At 49.5% G+C, this 20,826-nt stretch overlaps 1 protein-coding gene across 1 annotated transcript; it reads right to left on the reverse strand.

The window, feature by feature from the left end:
• Nucleotides 1–7,312: 7,312 nt before the first annotated feature.
• FAM43A (family with sequence similarity 43 member A) lies at nt 7,313–10,572 on the reverse strand. The gene has a single exon (XM_029940735.1). The coding sequence runs from the start codon at nt 9,555–9,557 to the stop codon at nt 8,289–8,291; it is 1,269 nt and encodes a 422-aa protein (XP_029796595.1). The 5' UTR covers nt 9,558–10,572; the 3' UTR covers nt 7,313–8,288.
• Between the last annotated feature and the right edge of the window lie 10,254 nt (nt 10,573–20,826).

A 20,826-nucleotide genomic window follows, 5' to 3' on the forward strand; every position in this document is an offset into this window, starting at 1 on the left:
CTAGAGCTTCAGACGGAAAGTTAGCCCATAATCTTTCCACATAAAGCATGCCATTTAGATACCCACCTACTGTTTCCTATTCTTAATAGATTACTTCTCTTTTTTGCCTGTTTTCCTCCTTGGGTCCCGGAATATGCTTCATGGAAAATGTTCCTGACCATGACACATTCACACTACAGGGAGCCCCACTGAGCTTCATTCATCTCAACTGTGTTATTTCAATCTGAATATCCCAACAGCAACCACTCCTTTCCTGCACTACCCTTGACAAAGCACTTGCTCATCCAGTTTTTTAGATTTAAGACTCAAAAAGAATCGAGAGAAAGTTTAAATATTACTATCTCCATTGTATGGAAAGAACTGGCCCCAAAGGTAGACTTGCACAAGGTCATAGAGCTACCCTACGGGAAAACCGGGCTGGAACTGGATCTCAAGCCCAGTTCCCTTTCAGCCATACTCTACAGCCTTGTCCACAGGAATACTGTCTGCTGTCCACCGCAGCCACCCAGTCCCACATCCATTAGTTAATACTGGATGTTTGCTAAGACCTGAGTCACAGGGATGGAATGGCGAAAATAACGGTGTAAGGCTAAAACCCCTTTTGACTTCATCAGTGTGAACATCTCCAAACACGTCTGACCAGCCACGGACTCTGGGAGCTTTCATCGTTGGGAACAACTGCTGTAGATATGAGGGGAAGGGCCCCCTACACCTTGGCGTGTCTACGCATCTTTTTTGGATAAGCAATGTGGTTTGGTGTAAGCACAAACAGGAGCACCTAACGTGGTTCTCTTAAGGAGATGTGCTCCTCTTCTGGAAACCAGGAGGTACACAGTTTTCCCTGGGAATCAGGGGCACTGGGGGTAGGTAGGCAAGCAAAAGCTAAAACAAGTTTCTCTGCAGGGGCGCCTGGGTGGTCACCTCTTGGTCTCGGGGTGGTGATGATCTTCAGGTTCATGACTTCAAGCCCCATATCAGATTCCATGCTGACAATGCAGAGTCTGCTTAGGGTTCTCTCTCTGTCCCTCTCTCTCTATGCTCTTCCCCTGCTTGTGTGTGCTCTTTCGCACTCTCTCTCTCAAAAATAAATAAACATTAAAAAAATAAAAAGACAAGTTTCTCTGCAGAGGAGGCCGAGGGGAGGGCAGACAATAGTCATAAATAAGGAACCGTGGATGGTTTTGTAGATCTGTAAGTGGTACCTGGGAATCATTTGCAAGCCCTGAACTGGAACACAGAACTGAAAGTGTGTGATGCAGGACCCTGTGGCCCTACCCACCCTCCCTCCTCGACTTCACATGCCCTTGGAAATACCACTTTCTCTTTCTCTGTATAAGAGTTCAGCTGCAAGAGTAGAATCTTCAGAAACATGGCTGATGGTATCAGGAGGACATCTGTAATGTAAGGAGAGGTACTCCCAGCACCAAAATATTTCTTCCTGCCTCCTCCCATCATGGTGCCCCAAATACCCTCATTATTTGGCGTTTTACATCTCAAAAGCTTTAAATATTCAAGAGTCCCATATTGAGATGTCAATTCCCTAAGAAGGCCATTTAGGCCAGAGGCACCCATTGTAGACTGAGGAACAACAGATTGAGGAGTCAAAATTGCAAACCTCACCACTTGCAGAAAGGAAGGGAACCCTGCACTTCACACGCGTACCATTAGCCCATGGTACCGAGAGGGGCTCCCCCTACTACTGTTGAGAGATTCTGAAAGAGGGCAGTGTGGTGTCTTGGGAGGAGATTGGGGGAAGTAGTGATTGCTTGAGTTGGTTGTTGGCCAGTCCTGGAACAGAGGGGAGGCAGCTAAGAAGAAATTCTCCGAGGAGAAGGATCTGGAATTGGGGTGGGGCCTGGAGCAGGAAGTAGCCTGCCACAAGGGGAGGTGGGGAAGCACACCCCCGGTTATCAACTCCCTCTTAGGCCCAAACTTGCTGCAAGTGGGTCCTGGTCTCCACTGTTAGGAGAGCAAACACTCTGATGCCAGGTACCCTTATGGCACCTTTGACTAGATGTCTCGGCACTGCTGGGTTTCTCTTGACAGTGGCTGAGTTGATTCCAAACTGAACTTACCTCAACCCAAAAGACACAAGGGAAAGGGTAGAGGACTTGAACTCAGGAGACCTGAATTCTGGCCCCATCTTGCTGAGTGATCCATTTTAGGCAAGTCCTTTTATGACCCCTCACCTGGTCCAACTGGCCCTTGGATTCAATGTCAGTCTCCATTTTAGGACCCACTGTTGCCTCCAAGTTTTGAGGTAGTGAAAGAGCTGCCTAACAAGCACTAAAGAAGACCTCCAAGTTAAACTCCAGTGGGGGGTCCAGGCCACAAGGTGTCCTAAAGATGAGCCCTCTTTCCCAGAGCTCCAGGCCAGAGGCTTCTTCTATTCTGTCCCACTAGGGAATGGAGGAAGGCAGAAATCCACTTGACCTTAACCCTTCCTCCTTCTTCAAGTCGGGACATTAATGCTGAAAGTCTTGCTATTATATAATTGAACCCATCCATTTCACTCATGAGGATCCTGAGGCCAGTGGGGGGAAAGTCACTTGATTAGGTCAATGAGAAGGCATTCCAAGTCACTTCAAGGCCTGGATCCAAGGCTCTTCCTGGAGGCTTTCTGCCACACCACATTATTTGAGCCTTCATTTGACTCAAATTAGAGGGTTGGGGCCATAACCTTGGGGCTGAGATGAGCAGGAATGGGATTTTAATCCCACCCAGAGCCAATTCCAAACACACCATCCTTCTCCAAACCAGAACCACCCCTCTCTAGGAAGATCAGGGAAGTTCTAAGGAAAATTTTGGGTCAGTTGAACCCCAATCTTCCCTCTTTATAAACATATATCTTTAAAAGCTCGACTCCTCCATCCAGGTAATACCCTTGAGCTTTGTCAGACCTATTCTCCTAGCCCGACATAGAATCACTCCTTTGCTCCTTAGCATTTCCTGAGTACTAACTAGGTGCAAGGCTCTGTGCTAAGTTTGGTGAATCAGAGGTGCTTAAAAACATATGCCTGTCCTTGGAGTATTCAGCCAACCAGGAAGGATACAGATGATTAATAAACATGATGCAATGGGAAGAGCTCCCCCACCCTCGAACTAGACCTGCTCTTCTAGGCGAGAGCTTGCCAGACCAGATCTCAGGGTAGAAGCAAGAAGGAGACCAGGTTCCTCTGGGGGCCACCACCCATCCACCAGGAACATTCTTGCCAGGAAGACATCACCCTCCCTCTCCACCTCCAGCATCATGCAGCTAGTAGATACTCATTCACACATGGTGGCAGAAGTTGGCATGCTGATGAACGACATGACAAATATTTATCATTGAGCATCTACCATGGATGAAATGCAGAGGGACCAAAGAAAGGGCGAAGCAAAGAAAACTTCAGTTGCCAGTTTCTCTTATCCCAAAGCTAAAAGTCTGGTTAGAAGCCATAAAAACTGCAGGAACATGAAAAGAGCATGGGTTTCAGAGTCTAGATCTCTGGGTCTTGATCCCTCCTATGTAGCCTTGGCCATGACCTCACCCCTCTATGGCTCAGTCTGCTCATCTGTAAGTGGAGCACAGGGCCAGAGCTTGCCCAGGGACTACAGGATTGGTGCTGACTGCTGACTGTGTGTTCGATTTGTTCATCCCTTAAGGTTTGGGCTTTCTTTCCTTTTAGGTTTAAGGTGTGAGCAGACCATTGCTGGTGGCACTGCACAGACCCAGAGAGGGGAAGGAATGGGAACCAAGCTCCAGGGCCACCCAGCCATTCAAGCCACCAAAATGGTGGTTAGTCGGGGTTGCTCAAAATCAGGTCCCCTCGGAGCAGGTGTGGGGGCATGAGGTGCTGGCTGGCCCCAGGCACATCATGGCCTGTGAACACTGAGGAGCCGGCAAGAGCAGCACGGGCCTCAGTGGACAATAAAGCCAGATCCAGATGTGGCCGTGCGGGGAAAAAACCTGGTGCCCCGAGTACAGAGTGCCCTGGCCCACGTGGCCTCCTGGCCCTCCTGGAACCGTGCCACATGTGAGACGTGGCTCCCAGGTGCCCGGTCCACGCACACTCCTAGCTCTGTCATGCATCACTCGCCAGCAGACGCGAGGACTGCTGATGCATACCACATGGAGGAAAGAGTTCTGCTTATTAAATTACTAAATCCTGCTAGAAACGAGGGCAACTTGCTCCTAATAGAATCTTTATGTTTCTTGTGATCCTTGGCGACTCCCGTGAGGTTTTTCCATCTCCAGAGTGGTGCCAGGGGTGGATTCTACCAGCCAACTCTCGCTTTTTTCGAGAGCAGGGCCCTTGAAAGCAGCTGTGTCCCTGGAAGGGAACTGTGCTTTCTTAGTGTAACAGAGCTTTTCTAATTTGTTTAAAATCCATCCTGCTGGCTGTGGGAGCAGTGAGGGGGAGGTCTGCTTTGAGGCACATGTGTGTGCAGAGCGGGTGTTTTCTGAAACTCTAACCGTTGAGACGGTAGGTAATACTATTGTTTCTTTTGTGTGGTCCTACTTCTCCCTCACTCCCCATCAACTCACAAAAGAAACTGTACAAACGAACATGGGGTGACATTTTTGCAGTTGAATGCCTCCTCCGTGGACGCTGCCATCCTGCAATGACGTCTCTTGTCACCGGAAGTCACTTCATGTTTCTCCAGATCGATGGTGCATTGTTGGACACGGAGGATTACTCAGGCTGGGGAAGAATGTGCCAAGTGTCTCACTGCATTTAAAGTGCCATCAGGTGACGCGAAGGAGAAACGTGAGCCTCACCTTGCAAGGAGAGGCTAAATGGGACGAGTAAACCAGACCTCTGGTACTCTCTGGGACCTGTGTTTCATCTAAGTACTTGGTTGTGCTGTGGTCACAACACTGTTTTCCCTCTGAGTGTCAGGAGCAAATTAGTGTTCAGTTTTTGTTTTCTGCATTCAAGTTCTCTTCTTACACTAGTGATATCATCCCTGGAAGACTGAGATGTAAGAAGAGGTGAATCATGTATCACCTTCGCATCTCTTCTCGAATTACATCAGCCAGAGTTGCTATGGGGTGCAGTGGGGATCAAAGCCAAAAAGTAGAGGGGAGGAAGGAGGGAAGGAGAGGGCACCAGGAGGGAGGAAGCCAGTTCTTTCACAGTTTGCTTTTCTTCTTCCTCCTTCCTCAACCCTGAAGTCCCCCTTTCCTATTTGTAAATCAAATAAGTGGAAATATTAGACTTTAAGGAGACAGTTGCCTTACATTTATTGATGATATTGGCTTAAATGTCATTTCTCTAACTTTCTAAACAATGGCCATACCCCCATCAGTCACAGGGGAAAAGCCAACCCTGGGCATTGTCACTAGACACATAAATTGGTTAAGAATGAAGACTCACAGGGGCGCCTGGGTGGCTCAGTTGGTTAAGCCTCCGGCTTCGGCTCAGGTCAGATCTCACGTTCATGGGTTCGAGTCCCGCGTCAGGCTCTTTGCTGACTCTAGCTCAGAGCCTGGAGCCTGCTTCAGATTCTGTGTCTCCTTCTCTCTCTGCCCCTCCCCCTCTCATGCTCTGTCTCTCTCTGTATCAAAAATAAATAAAATATTAAAAAAAAAAAAGAATGAAGACTCACAGACCCTGCCCCACCACCAAGTATTAGCTTTGTGGTCTTCACCCTGTTTAATGTTCTCACCAGGTTCAAAGAGCAGAGGGACTTGGCAATGTGTGAAAATAATTTGAAATGTGAAATCTAGTCATCCCAGACAGTGATGGGCCACACAAACTCCCTGCCATTCAGATGAGGGCTGTATGGAAGGCACACTGTGAGTTTCTGGGGAGGGTGGGATCTGACTTTCCTCACCTATCTCTACCTGGGGGTTTTTATGTCATGCAGTTATGTGCATCTGAGGTATTGGGGGAGAGGGTAAGGACTCAACCAAACCAAAATATAACAGATTCAAAGACCTGAAGCTTGTCCTGATGCCCTTAAGAAGTGATTCTGAGTATCTTTTAGTTATTTCCCACCCACACACCCATCCACCCCTTGGCTTTCGTTTCTAAAGTTAATCTTATGCCTAAACCACTCCTGTTAATTAAGAAGAAAATCTTTCACCCTCCCTTCCTCTATGGTTCCAACAAATTCCAGATTCCTCGGGATCTCTGGGTCTAGCTGCTCAAGACATAATTATGATTTGGGGGCACCTGGGTGGCTCAGTCAGTTAAGAGTCTGACTTTGGTTTAGGTCATGATCTCGTGGTTCAGGAGTTCAAGCCCCATGTCGGGCTCTGTGCTGAGAGCTCAGAGCCTGGAATCTGCTTCAGATTCTGTGTCTCCCTCTCTGCGCAACACCCCCCACACTCGTTCTCTCTTTCTCTCTCTCTCTCAAAAATAAATAAAACATTTTTTTAAAACAAGACATAATTATGATGAAAACAAAGCAGTGGCCGCAGGACAGCAAGGAAGGCTGGGAGTGGGATCAATTTCTGCAACACAGGAAACAAAGCCCAAAGGGGCGAAGGGAAAACATAATTTGAGGAAGGCACAGTTTTGGCAGCATCTTATTACAACTTCCAGCTGATTGGGTGTAGCCAAACCAGAGACATCTGTTTGGAGTTTACAACAGAAACAAGCACACAGAAAGCCTGAAAACCCCAAGACAAGCACACACGCAGCTCTGACAGCTCTTGTCTGCCTTGACCTCCACACCATTCCCCTCTCTGGGTCATGCTGGGTTGTAGAAGGGAAGGAAATAGGTTCTTCCGCCGGCCTCTCGACCTGCCCCACCTGCGCCATGACTCATTCCAGCCATGATCAGAACTTACCAACCTCCCTCCCTCTGTCCTTGATTTTCCTCCCAGGAAAAACAGAGGCGGCCCCACTCCTCCCAGGGCCCCTATGGACACTTTCTTTAGGTCTCCAGCTGATCTTTAAAGCCCCTTAGGCTGTTTGTAAAGGAAAAGGTGAACCACAGAAGAAGGTGGTAAAACCTCAGAAGACCTTGCAAGTCACTCCTCCCCCAAATAACCTCACAAGTCTGGGAGCGAGGTACAGAACTCACCCTGCATCTCCAAGAGTTAACACAGAGAGACCAGAAGAGGCCCACGCCCCCCACAATTCACGGAGTGAAGAATATGTGGAGGATACACCCAAAGGGAAGGTGAGGGCGGTCACCAGCCCCAGCACCCACCATAGTGGAGGGCCGCAGAGATCCTGGACTATCAACCAGTGGGTCCTCCTTCTCCAATGACCTCCAAGCACCGCAGAGGCCAAACCCTGCCCTACGGCACCATCCCAGCGACAGACAGACCCAAGGGCCCAACTCGTTTTCAGCAGGACTTTCAGACGCTCACCTGTTCTGTTTCATTGTCCTCTTTATTCTCTCCCCACTGGACATGCAAATAGACCAGAGCAGGGCTACTCTTTAAAAATAACAAAGTGTTTTATACACATTTCCGTATGTACAACTGAACAACATTTTACATGTCCCTTTTGCACAGCAAAAGATATAAACGTTTAGCTCTGAGAACACAGTTATGTACAAAAAAAAGTCAAAAAATACTTCACAACAGTGCAAAATATTTTACACAGTATCATGGAGGGAGATCTTTTGAGCAGGAGGAAGGTATGTGTTTTGAGAGGAAAACTCCTTTTTCAGATATTAGACGTCTTTAACTGTAAACAAAATGCAACTTTCATTCCACCCCCCCCACCCCCAAACATTTATTTGAGGAATTTGGCAGAATTTCAAGGGTCTGAATCTGAGGTAAACAACCCAAGCTCTCACACCAAAACGACTGGGGCAAGGAGGTGGCATTTACAGCCTCAAACATTGTGAGCGCAGATTTTTTTTTAATGACATGTCAAGGACAGCGCTAGGCCGCTCCCTGTTACTGTTATATTCCGGAGGGTTGGTGGGGTGGAGAGGAAATTAACCCCTCCTCCTCAGGCCCCAGCTGCCCCACAAACAGGAAACTGGCCGGCAGGCACCTCTTGCCTGTAGGACTTTGCTAACCAGAGGGCGCTTCCCTCACCCCCCCCCACCCCACCCCACCCCAGAACCCTGCCTCTCTCCTCCGTGCAGGGTTTGCCCCCACCCACATCTCCACCGGCAATTTCAGCCCCTCTTCAAACAGAGGCAAATATGCTGAAGGAGAAGGGGCAGAGTAACTCTGGGCCTCAGAGGTCCCATTTCCCCACTCCTGCGGGTATGAGGAGTGCGGTGGGAAGAGGCGAGGCGGACGGCCGGGTAAGGAGGTTGTCCGAAAAGACTGGTGGGGAGTCAAGGTGGGGCGCTAGGGGCGCGCACAGGAGGCTGCTGGGATCTCAGCCCTAGTGGGGGTCCTCTGGGCCGGCGCTGTCCGCAGGGCCCGACCGGTCCCCGGCGGTGGCCGAGGTGGCGTCCAGGCCCCCACCTTCGATGGAGCTCTCGCTGCCGGTGCTCTCGCCGGACAGCAGGCGCGTCACCCGCAAGTCGGCCTGGAGGCTGCGCACGTCGTTGCCGAAGCTGAGCTCGCCAAGGTCATTAATAAGCTGCGACAGTTCGGACTTCACGTCAGAGGCGCTGCCCAGCAGCAGAGACTTCGGCCCGGCCCCGGGGCCCACCGAGTCCCCGCCGCCCCCTAGCGCCTCCTCGCGGCCACTCTCCAGCGTGTCCAGCAAGTCCCCGCATTCCAAGTGCATGGCCACCACTAGCGCCCGCTGCGCCTTGGCCTCTTCAGTTGCCGTGTCCTCATCCCCTCGATCCTCCTCCTCCTCCTCCTCCAGGCAGCCCTCAGTGTGCTCCTCTTCCTCTTCTTCCTGCAGCTCCTGCTCCTGCTGTTCGCCGAGCAAGTCCTCGGTGATGGAGCCCAGCTTGGGCGCGCTGCGGCTGCGTTCCACCGGCGGCTTGTAGCAGCAGGGTCCGTGCAGAAGCAGTTTGCGCAGCGGCACTAGCGGGATGGTGTGCGCGCCCACCAGCTCCTGCTGCTGGTGACGCGCATCGTCCCGCCGCTTGAGCCGTTTAAATTCCGCGAGTGCGTTGGCCGACGTCTGGTAGAGCAGCAGGGCCATGGCCTGCGCTTTCTCGGGCTTGGACACCAACACCGCGTGGCAGCGCAGCATTACCGCCTTGTGCTTGAGCTCGTGCCGGTATACCCAGGCGAAGACCTTGGGCAGCCGGGCGTCCGCCACGCAATAGGTAACGCGGTGCAGCAGGTAGAGGTGGCCCGGGCGGCGCAGTGCGCGCTCCTCGGCGTGCACCATGCGGATACCCTGCGCACTCACAGTCAGCTTCATCTTGGTGCCCTGACGGCCCGCCTCGCTCTTGCTCCAGATCTTGCCCACCGCTAGGTCAGTGCAGCCGTCGCCGCGCGCCTGGATGGTGGTGGCATTGCCCAGGTAGAGCACGGTGTAAGTGGGGTCCTCGCTGGTGATGTGCAGCTTTTTGCGCTTGGAGCGGAACATGCTGCCCACCCGGCTGAGCGCGCCTTCGGGGCACGCCCGCGCCAGCGAGCTGAGCGCTGAGTAGTGCAGGCTCACCGCGTAGCCCTTGGGTTTAGACGCCTGCCTTGGCGGCGCCTCGGCCAGCAGCTCGAACTTGTGCTTCTTCCACGGCAGCATCTCCGGAGGGCGCCCCCGCGCAGCTGGGCGGCGGCGGCGGAGCGCCGGGTGCGAGCCTCGCTGGGCCACCCGCCCTGGCCGCGCTCGGCCCGGGCAAGACAGAAAAATAAAAGTCTGCTGGGAGTGGCCCAGTGGCAGAGAGGAGGGTCGGGAGTAGCGTGCTCGGGGACCCCACCGAAGTGGCTATGGGTAAAATTTTTTAAAGAAAAGAAAATATTCAGCTGCGGAGGGGGGGGTTGGGGGGAAGCGCGCACAGATTTACCCCAAGCTGGGCAAGGACAAGGACTAAGAGTCTTAGGCTGCCAAAAGGAGAGAAAGACCGAATGAGAGTGAATGGGAAAAAAAAAAAGATGCGCGCGTGCAAATAGAGGGGACCCCGGCCAAAGCAGCCGGGACGGGGCAAGAATATGCAGGAACTCCTGGGCGAACGTGGAAAGGGCCCCCGCTCGCTCGCTCTCGCTCGCTCGCTCTCTCTCTCTCTCTCTCTCTCACACACACACACACACACACACACACTCACTCACTCACTCACTCACTCACACTCTCCTGGGCTGAGACTAGAAGCCGAGGAAACTCGATAGCGAGTGTGCCCAGGGGCCAGTGCTCCACACCCGCAAGGGGTGCTGAAGACCGAGAAGCTCGGCTCGGCTGGTCCCAGAATCAGCTGCTGGCCCCGAGGGCAGTCACACGCTGTTCCGGCTGGCCGCGGTGCGCCCGGCGCAGCACTCCGGCTGTGGCTCACTGCATCTTCGCTCCGGCCCGACGCGGGGTACTGGGGCTGGGCCGGCTCACTGTCCCGGCTTGCTCGACCCGGGCAGCACCGGGTGCCGAGGGCGACGCACGCGCATGGTCGGCTCCGGGGACGGTCGCTACCTCATTTCTTTCCTTCGGGGGTGTCTGACTCCGCTCCCGGGGTCCCCTCGGATTGCTCCCCGCCAGTGCGCCGTGTCCGTCCCGTGCGGCGAGCGGTGTCCGGCTGGCCAGCCTCACATCCTTGCGGTCTGGGAGGAAGATCTCGGGTAAATATAGGCCGGCGCGAACCATTCGGCGCGCGGGGACAGGGGAGGAGCAGAGAAGAGGATGCGTTTCGGGCTTGGACGCCCAGCGGGTTCCTGGTCTCTTAAAGGGACCTGGCTACAGCCATTTGTCGAGAGAAAGGGGAAACCGGTCTGATCCCTCAATTACATCTCGAATTTACCAGCATCTCATTTATCTGCAGATATCACCAAGACCTGGGGTTACCCCCCTGGAAAAGCAACTTGAATTCTGTCACTCCACCCCACAGGCTGAATTTCAACTCACTGAATAAACGCATGTCTACATCGAAACTTCTGGGGGAAGTGGTGGAAGGTGGGATTTAGATTAACTTTCTATGCAAAAAAGTTGGGGGAAATAGTGGTTCTTTCCTTGTAAGGTAGCTCACTGAGAATGAGTGCTGTTTAATATTTTTTTTTACAATTTTATTTCATTAAAGGAAATAGAGGCGAAGAAAACACTGACACTTGCTATTTGGAGCTCTTTCTGCACAGGCAAGCAGATAGTAAAAAATAAGATCGAACGTAATGAGGTGATTGGAGTGAACAATATGGTATACAGCGCATAAATAAAGTGCTTCCTGACCCTAATCCCTTCCAGTGGCCCCTTCTGCTCTCAGGCCTCAGAGGAGAACAGTTTTGTGGGATCCATACAATTTCTAAATAATGCTTATGTGTGGTTAGAACTCATTTTACTTTGGCAGGCCATTCAGTTTTATTACATCACTGACACATTTTGGATGAGAATTCCTAGTAAAAATTCAAATGATATTTTTTTTTGTTTCAATGTCTGATAACCAAGTTCCCTCCACAAAGAATAACAATAGCATTATTATGCTTTTCTCTTGTGCCAACGGAACAGTGTAGTGTTAGTCATCTGACCAGCTTGACCCTTGGCTGGTAACTCATTTCTGGGCCCCCATAACCACCCCCTTGCCTCCATGGTCTGCTCGGTCAAAGCAAAGAAAACTTCAGGCTGGAGTGGGTGATGAATGTCCAGATTGATCCTGCATCAAACTCCTACGCTGGCCCTGGAAGAAGACAGTGGACCCCCTTACCCCACAGGCCCAATCCCCTGGGGATCGTGGATGTCTCTGGCTTTCATGCCCAAACCACTGACTTCAGAGCCCCTGGAGCCCCTCCTGGAAATACTCTGGAGCCACGCCATTGTTAACTTTTCACTTTTCTTTGAATTCTAACCCGATGTTCTCACTCACTGGTGCTGAGTTCTAAGGTAACTTTTCTGAGCACTTTTGGGTGCCAAGCCCTTAGCTGGGAGCAGACCCAGTTCCTGTCTCCAAGAAGCTCCCAGTCCAATGAAGGACGTAAAAATTCCACCCAGCTCTGGGCTTCCACTGAAACTGTGAGAGCACCCTGTACCCTCCAGTGCCTGGTACAAATATGTGCTACTATTGTTGACTTAATGAATGAGACACTCAATGGGAACAAGAAGATAGAGCAGGCCCAATGCTCTGAGAAAGACTCAACGTACTATGAGAAGCTGGAAGAGGGGAGGGTTTCTTACGAGTAGGAAAATCAGAAAAGGCTCCAAAGGAGGTGGTGTTTGAAGCATGAACAGGATTTCTCCAAGCCGGGAACCATTGAAGAGGACAGCGAAATTCCAGAACATGAAAATGCATGCACATGCGCAAATTGGGATGGAGTTTAATGATTATAACGATGAGCAAAGAAAGTTTCCTGATGCTGCTTTTGAAGCCCTCCTAGTCTCAGAGGGAAGGAATGGCTTTTTCATGGCTGACTCACCCCAGGGTGTCTTTAGACCAGAGCTATGATGCCTTACACCTCAGCCGCACTCATGGGCTAGTGGGGATATACCAGGCCTGGTACTGGGATGAACCAGTCAGGATTATAATAAGCCATTTAGGCCAAGGTTAATTCCTCTTCTGCTCAAAGTTCTGGAATATCTTGCAATGGCAATGAAGTAGACTATATGTGCTCCAAACCAAAAATTCCGGTAAAAACACACCAAATTAATCTAGGTTAAGTAACCTTTAGCTGATCTATAATCTCGAAGGGTAAACTCTGAAATAGTAGATGTCATGTTCCAAGTCGCTCGGAGGTCCAAGGGTCAGAAGGGTTTGGGGAGGACAAGGAAGGACCAGTGGTGGGGTCGAAAGCTGGTCTCAGTTCCTACAAGGGGCCCACTGGGTGTCAGAGGGGCCCAATGAGAGTGAGGATCATGTTGTCAGGCCGGGCTTTTCAGAGGCAGCTAGAACATCAGTTCCAGACACAGCTGCCCCTTGGACTGGTCTCTGCTACATCTGGGACTACCTTCTTACCAAGTTTGTTTTCAACCTCAAGAGGACAGAAAGGTTCTAGAAATGTGACACTCTGAGGTGTGAGTCACAGTCTGTGCTGGTGCTCACAGACCCAGGAGGAGGAAGACCAGGCTGTCTCTTGCCGGTCTGGGTGCCGGGCCAGCCTCTTAGGCTGCCTCACCTTGTGAAGAAGCTGGCCATCCCCTCAGAAAGCACAAGTCACAACTGAGGCTGGGGGCTGGGTTTCTTTGGCAGAGAAAGCTGGTGACACCATTTATGAGCCCACACCGCAGATCTGAGACACGGTTCCAGAACCAAACATTATTAGAGTCTGTTGGGAAACAGGTCAGAGGGGCACCTGGGTGGCTCAGTTGGTTAAGCGGCCAACTTCAGCTCAGGTCATGATCTTGTGGTCTGTGGGTTTGAGCCCGCATCGGGCTCTGTGCTGACAGTTCAGAGCCTGGAGCCTGCTTCCGAGTCTGTATCTCCCTCTCTCTACCCCCACCCCCCGCTTGCTCTCTGTCTCTCTCTCTCTCACAAAAAGAATAAACGTTAAAAAAAAATTTAAAGGAGTGCCTGGGTGGCTCAGTCAGTTAAGCCTCCAACTTCGGCTCAGGTCAGGTCTCACGTTCCTGGGTTCGAGCCCCATGTGGAGCTCTGTGCTGACAGCTAGCTCAGAGCCTGGAGCCTGCTTCCGGTTCTGTGTCTCCTTCTCTGTCTGCCCCTCCCTCTCTCATGCTCTGTCTCTCTCTGTATCAAAAATAAATAAAACATTTAAAAAATTTTTAATAAAAAGATTAAAAAATAATTTAAAAAGGGGGAGAAAACAGGTCAGAAACCTCATCAGCCCCCAGACTGTACTTTTCTGTGTGTTGCTGCCCCATCTACCGGTGCCAGGCGGAAGTGCCACTCGGTGGGCTGGTCTCTCCTAGACCTGGATAAGGCAGTGGTTGAATCAACACATGGCCAAGTCAGAGCTGGAAAGAAACCTGGCCTCTAATTTGACATTTGACAGTCAGCCTTTGAGCTCATAGAAAACTTGCAGGCCGGCTTTCTCCCACCTTATTTCTTACGTAATGATCCTCCCTCTCGGTTCTCCTCCCCAAACATCCCACTAAATGAATGCTGGCTTCGGAGACAGCAAATGACTAATCCGGGATCCTCCAAGTCATTCAACAAACATTTGTTGAGTCTATGGTGGATGTGATGTAGTTGCTAGGGATATTGCATTAAAGAAGACAAACAGGTCTTTGCCCTTGTGGGATTTATATCCTACAGGGAGGCAGCTAATAAGCAAACAAATAATAAAAAATCAAATAGTGATAAGTCTCAATGCAAAACAAACAAAAAAAAGCAGTGTTAGGAGCAGAAAGTGGTTGGTTTTAGACGGCATGGCCAGGGAAAGTGTCTCTGGGCAGAGATCTCAACAAGATGGAGTCAGCTATGCAGGAACATTCTAGCCTGTGCTGACCAATAAGGCGTACCAAACCACACATGGCTACTGAGGACTTGAAATGTAGTTGGTCCAAATTCAGATTTGATGCAAGTGTGAAATACACACTGGGTTTTGAAGACTTAGGGAAAAATATTATAAAATATCTCAATAATTTATATTAATTATATGTTGAATGACAATAATTTGGCTTTAATGAGTTAAATACAATATATAATTAAAATTAATTTGGGGGGCCGCTGGGTGACTCGTTGGTTAAGTATTCGACTTCAGCTCAGGTCATGATCTCGAGGTTCACTAGTTCAGGCCCAGGGTCGGGCTCTGTGCTGACAGTTCAGAGCCTGGAGCCTGCTTCAGATTCTGTGTCTCCCTCTCTCTTTGCCTCCCCCCCCCCCAACTCATATTCAGTTTCTCTCTCTCACTCTCTCTCTCTCTCTCTCCCAAAAATAAATAAAACACCAAAAATATTTTTAAAACTTAAATTAACTTTGCCTGTTTCCTTTTACCTCTTTAATGTGGGCACTAGAACACTTACAACTGTATATCTGGATGCATTGTGCTAAGCTGATGTGCAGGCCTGAAGGTGGGAATGAGCTCAGCAAATTCAAGGATTCTCCAGCTCCAAAAATCCTGCTGTGTGATTACAGCCTCCAACTCTTCAGCCCTCCTCATTTCTAACTCTTATATTAACTCTTTAATCTCCTCAAGACCTCCAGGGTCTACATGAGCATTCCTCACATAGTGGACTCACCCACTAGCTGTACCACAATCCCCTGGGCCAATTTCTGGCTCCCTTAAATCAGAATCTCTGCTTAAACTCCTCTGTGACTGAACACATACTAAAGTTTGGAGAACCCTGCCCTGGCCCACTTCATTTCTCCCACTATCAACTCCTTTCTAGCTTATCCCTCCTTTCACCCTCTTCCAAGGGTCCGTCAAAGTGAAAGTGGGGATCTCAAAACCTTTATGCTAAAAAAAGGGGGGCGCCTAGGTGGCAGAGTCAGTTGAGCATCCGACTTTGGCTCAGGTCATGATCTCACGGTTCGTGGGTTCAAGCCCCGCATCAGGCTCTGTGCTGACTGCTAGCTCAGAGCCTGGAGCCTGCTTCTAATTCTGTGTCTCTTTCTCTCTGCCCCTCTTCTGTTCATGCTCTGTCTCTCTTTGTCTCTCAAAAAAATATATAATGTAAAAAAAAACCTTTATGCTAAGTGAAAGAAGCCAGACATACAAGGTCACATATTGTAGAAGTTCATTTATATGAACTATATATAGGAATTAGGTGAATCCATAGTGACAGTACACAGATTCATGTTTGCCGGAGGCTGGAGAGAGGGAAGAATAGGGCATGACTGTTTAATGGAAATGGGGCTTCCTTCTGGGGTGATGAAAATGTTTTGGAACTAGATAGAGGTAGTGGTTGCACAATATTGTGAACGCCCTAAGTATCACTTAACTGTTGACCTTAAAATGGTTAATTGTATAATATATGCATCTCATCTCCATTTTTTTTTAACATGGAAGAAAGAGGCAGAGAGAGGGTCAGAGTGATGTGAGGTGAGAAGGACCCAACCCTTCCCTGCTGGCTTTGAAGATGGAGGGAGGGACCACAAGCCAAAGAATGCAGGTAGCCTCTAGAAACCAGAAAAGGCCAGGACAAATCCTGCCCTACAACTTACACAAAAGAGAGCCTATGACACCTTGATTCCAGCCCAGTGAGATCTGCATTGGACTTCTAGCCTATAGAACTAGAAGTCCATGTTGACTGATGCCAAGTTTACGGTTAATTTGTTACAGCAGCCATTCGGAATGCCTCCCAGCCAGCCATCTCTTCTCTTAGCCTGGTACTTCCTCCGGTCCCCGCAGTGAGCACCCCTGGGGCCTTGCCACTCTTCCAAAGCTGCTTACTCCCCAGGAGAGCCAAACACAGCACCCACAGCTTCTTCAAGAAAACCAAAGCAGTCAGGGTGATGCTCCATTGGAAATAACCCATTTACTGACTGCATCCACACCTTCTCCTGCCCCTTTCCCCCAGGCTTGAAAGTCTCTCTTGAGACCTGGCCCCCTCAAATCCACCCTCCACACTGATACCGAACCATAGATCTGACCTGGCAACCCCTCTCATTATAACCATTCAGTGGCTTCCCACCAACCACACGTTGCAGCCTCAGCTTTGCAGCATAAGATATGGGAATCTTTGGGTCTGGCACCTGCCTACCTCATTGCCACTTTTCCTGGCCTCCCTTGTTCTGCTCCAGCCATGGAGAAGCGCCCCTGCTTCTCACCATTCTCATGAAGACAAGACCATTTCTTGTCTTCGTGCAGTTGCTTAAGTGATTCTAATTGGAAAGACCTCCTGCTGTCACCTTCCCTGACTGATGCCTACTCATTTCTAAAGAGCCAGCTCGGGTACCATCTCATCCAGGAAAGGGGTTCGGCCTCCCAACTCCTTCTCCATGTTCCTTATGTGTATCTCTACCTCTGCGCTTGCTTTATTGTCGTGTTCTTGTCTTTAACTCTGCCTCCCTTACTGGACTGTAAGCTCTTGGAAGGCAGCAACTATATTTAATCCATCCTTTTGTCCTTAGTTCCTAGCACAATACCTACCTCCAGGTCAGTATATAGAATGAACAAACATTCACCGTGTGTTTATTTTCACAGCAATTGGACTATCATAGGTACCAGCTGTCAGAGCTGGAAGGGCCCTTCAGGATGATCTAGTTAGCCCCCTCCCCTGGTTTTACAGATGAGGAAACTGAGGTCCTCAGAGTGCATATACATGGCTATACTGTTACTCAGCATCAAGCCAAGATTAGGACCGATGTGGCCAGAATCTCAACTCAGGGCATGTTCCTTCAGCTAAACATAAAGCCAGAGACTTTAAATACACAAATATGTAGAACACATGTTCTGCTCTCTCCCCTTCTTTGAAGGGCTATGTTTTGGGGGCTTATGGCTTCATTTGGTAGACTGGGCAGGCGGAGCACTCATCAACCAAACACTTCTCCCTAAGCTGCCACTCAATGGACCCCATAATGGAAAGTCCCCTTGTTTCTGGCTGTCACTGCCACCAAAGAGGTTAAAATCAAGCATGACTGTCATGGGATCCTCACAGTGAGTCTCCGGTCTCTCCAGCGGTCAAGATCACGCCCAGGTCCATGAGAGCCTGGTGGCTCATTGGGCTCCTCGGCTCTTCCCACTGGCCCTTAATCTCTCTGGGGTTTTCACTTTGGAAACAATGATAATTGTAGCAGTTCTTATTTTACAGAGAATAGCATAAAGAAATACCAATAAAATTAATGTGTATGTAAATATTTGGAGGTTTTCACATTGAGAAAGGATATTACACAATCTATGTTTTCCTTTGTCTCTTGTTTTTGAACTTCTCTCTGGGCATATGGGCCTGGCACATCTTTAGCGAGGCTATGCAAATCAGCTGGCAAAGTGACAGCTATTCAGTCACAAATGTTAATGCCTCTCCCCACTAAGTGCTGTGGAAATGCATATGGTCTCACCTTCAGGGAGGTTCTGAGTCCATTGATTCAGAATTCAGAAAGAACTTGAGTAGGTACTTTTGGTATGTGGTAGGAGGTGAAACATAGGAGCAAAGAAGTGTGATCTGAGATAACAAAGGCTGAGCTTAACACAAAGCACAGGGGCCTCAGAGGAAAAAATAACTTCTAGTCAAGCAGTGAAGGTGGTGCTCCACTGAAAGATAGGCAGGTTGCTTTTGGCAAAGACAGGAGAGTCCAGAGGGAGAAAATGGCCCGTGCAAATGGTGGTCACTGTTGAACTCTGAAAGGCTGGGCCAAAAGCAAGGAACTCAAGCATCCTGAACACCTACTATGTGTCAGACAATGTGTACAAATGCTTTGGATCCATTGAGATGTTTCATCCTCATAAGAGTGTTGTGAGGTCCATGATATTCTCTTCACTATAGAAGGAAAGGACTGAGGCTTGGAGGAGTTAAGAAACTGGCCCAAGGCCACCAAAGCCTATGTTCTTTATGTTCAAGGTGGCTCAGGACCGGGTTCTGGAGGGCCTTGAATGGCACTATTTCCCAAGCTGTGGTGAGTCACTGTGCATTTGAGCAGGGACTTGCTGTGATCAGAACCAGAGCTTGGACACCCACATCCTAGCTCTGACTCATGGAGGGTCCCAGATGCTGCCCCTCTCTGGGCTCTGGCCTCCCAGTGTGTGAGCTAAGCAAATTCCCCTCCAGTCCTGAGATTGCAGGAGCCTGTATTGGTTTCCTAGAGCCACCATAACAAATTGCTGTAAACAGGTGCCTCACAACAACAGAAAGTTTTTCTCTCCCAATTTTGGAGCCTGGAAGAAAGGAGCATCCTTCCTTGTCTCCTCTTAGCTTCAGACAGCTGCCAGCACTCCATGCATCCTTCACTTAGAGAATCTCTGCCTCCGTCCTCATGTGGCATTCCCCCTCTCTGTTTTCTCTCTGTGTCCAAAGTTGTATCTCTTATAAAAACACATGTTACTGCATTAGGACCCACCCTAATTCAGTATGACCTCATCTTCACTTCATTACACCTGTAAGACCCTATTTCCAAGTAAGGCCAGAGCCACAGGTATCTAGGGGTAGGACTATAAACACCATTCAACTCAAAACAGAGGCCAGGACAGGACATTTCAGGAGGGAGAGAGGAACAGCAGACAACTAAGTTCTTCTGAACTCTGGAGGTCATCCTGTGGCACATGCTTGCATGAAGCCCCTCCTTTCATGGACTGCTTGCTTAGAATGTTCACCACCCAGACAAAACCCAGGGCAGAAGAGCAAAGGCAAGAGGAAGAAGTCAAAAGAAGGGAAACCTTGACACTTACAAGGGAGACTTTCTTACCGGTACCACCAGAGACGGGAACCAGATTGGTTTGTCCCCTCTGAAGTTGGAGGGAGGAGAAATCACTCCCCCCTGCATGGTTAGCTTTAAAACAGAAACCTAGGACTCTAACAGTTTCAGTTGTGACAATAGAATTTGTAACTAATGATGACTGAATTTGCTAGTTGATGGTTCACAGTGCTCTTGTGCTCACATGACAAGGATGGCAGGATGGAGTCTTCTCAGAGCTACATGGTGAAGGCACTGTCCTGCTACTGCCAGTCTAGGCACCCTTTCTTTTCTTTTTGCATTTATTTATTCATTTGTGTGTGTGTGTGTGTGTGTGTGTGTGTGTGAGAGAGAGAGAGAGAGAGAGAGAGAGAGAGAGAACAAGGAGGGGGCAGAAGAGAGGGAGAGAGAATCCCAAGCAGGCTCCATGCCATCAGTGCAGAGCCCAACACCAAGGCTTGAACTCACGAACAATGAGATCATGACCTGAGCCAAAATCAAGAGTCAGACGTTAAATCGACTGAGCCACTCAGGTGACCCCTAGTCACTGTTTCTGAGACCATCACTGTTGCCCTGTTACTTCAAATACTGGGGTGGCATAGTGTACTGTGAAGAGGAAGGGAAACTCTCAGGGTAAGAACTCTGTTAAGCACCTTAGTAGTCATCTTTCCCAACCCCCACTTTGAAGTATGGACCTGCTTTAGAACATCCTGGGGGCACCAGGATGGCTCAGTTGGTTAAGGTCCGGCTTCGGCTCAGGTCATGATCTCACAGTTCGTGAGTTCGAGCCCCGGATCAGGCTCTGTGCTGACAGCTAGCTCAGAGCCTGGAGCCTGTCTTCAGATTCGGTGTCTCCCTCTCTCTCTGACCCTCCCCTGCTCTCACTGTCTCTGTCTCTCAAAAATAAATAAAAACCATAAAAAATAAAAATAAAAATAAAAAGAACATCCTGACACTTGGTCAAATACCAAGTGTCAAATTTGCTTGGTCAAATACCAAGCAAACATCCTTTGCTCAAATACCCCTGGTGGCAGGGAGCTCACTGTCTTATTAAGCTGTCCATCCTATCTTTGAATCACGCTGATTGTCAGAAGGTTCAAACAAATTGAAACTAAAACTGCAACTCTACATTTTCTACTCCTTTGTTCTGGTTCTGCTTGCCTTGTGTCTACTCAGAGCAGTCTTCTCTCCCTTCCCTATAACAGTCCTTCCCATAAATAGAAATGGCTCCCACACAGTCTTGGGGTCCCCTTTCCAGAGGCTAGTCACACTTCCTTCACCTTTTTCTCCTTCCCTCACCATCTGAGTTGACATGCTAACACTTGTTAGTGTATTTAACAGAGTGATTTAAGGGGAGTGGTCACATTTAGAGACAAAGGTAAAATCCCAGTGGTCAGAACGCCATCCTGGTAGAGCAGGGTCTGACTGGTGGTGTGGTTCATGGCTCCACCACTGACCTGAGCAATTCAACTTTGGATGAATCCCTCTGCAGGCTGATAACCACTAAAATGTAAGCTCATGGGAGGCAGGGTGTTTGTCCAAGGCTGACTCCCCAGAGCTTCATGATGAACGAGTGAATGAACGAATGAATGAATGGGAAAACCTGGCACTTTCTATCTGCAGATTTTAGAGTTGGCCATTATTAATTCCACTTCTCCTCTC

Source organism: Suricata suricatta, chromosome 5, assembly GCF_006229205.1.
Source record: "Suricata suricatta isolate VVHF042 chromosome 5, meerkat_22Aug2017_6uvM2_HiC, whole genome shotgun sequence".
Taxonomy (NCBI): Eukaryota; Metazoa; Chordata; class Mammalia; order Carnivora; family Herpestidae; genus Suricata; species Suricata suricatta.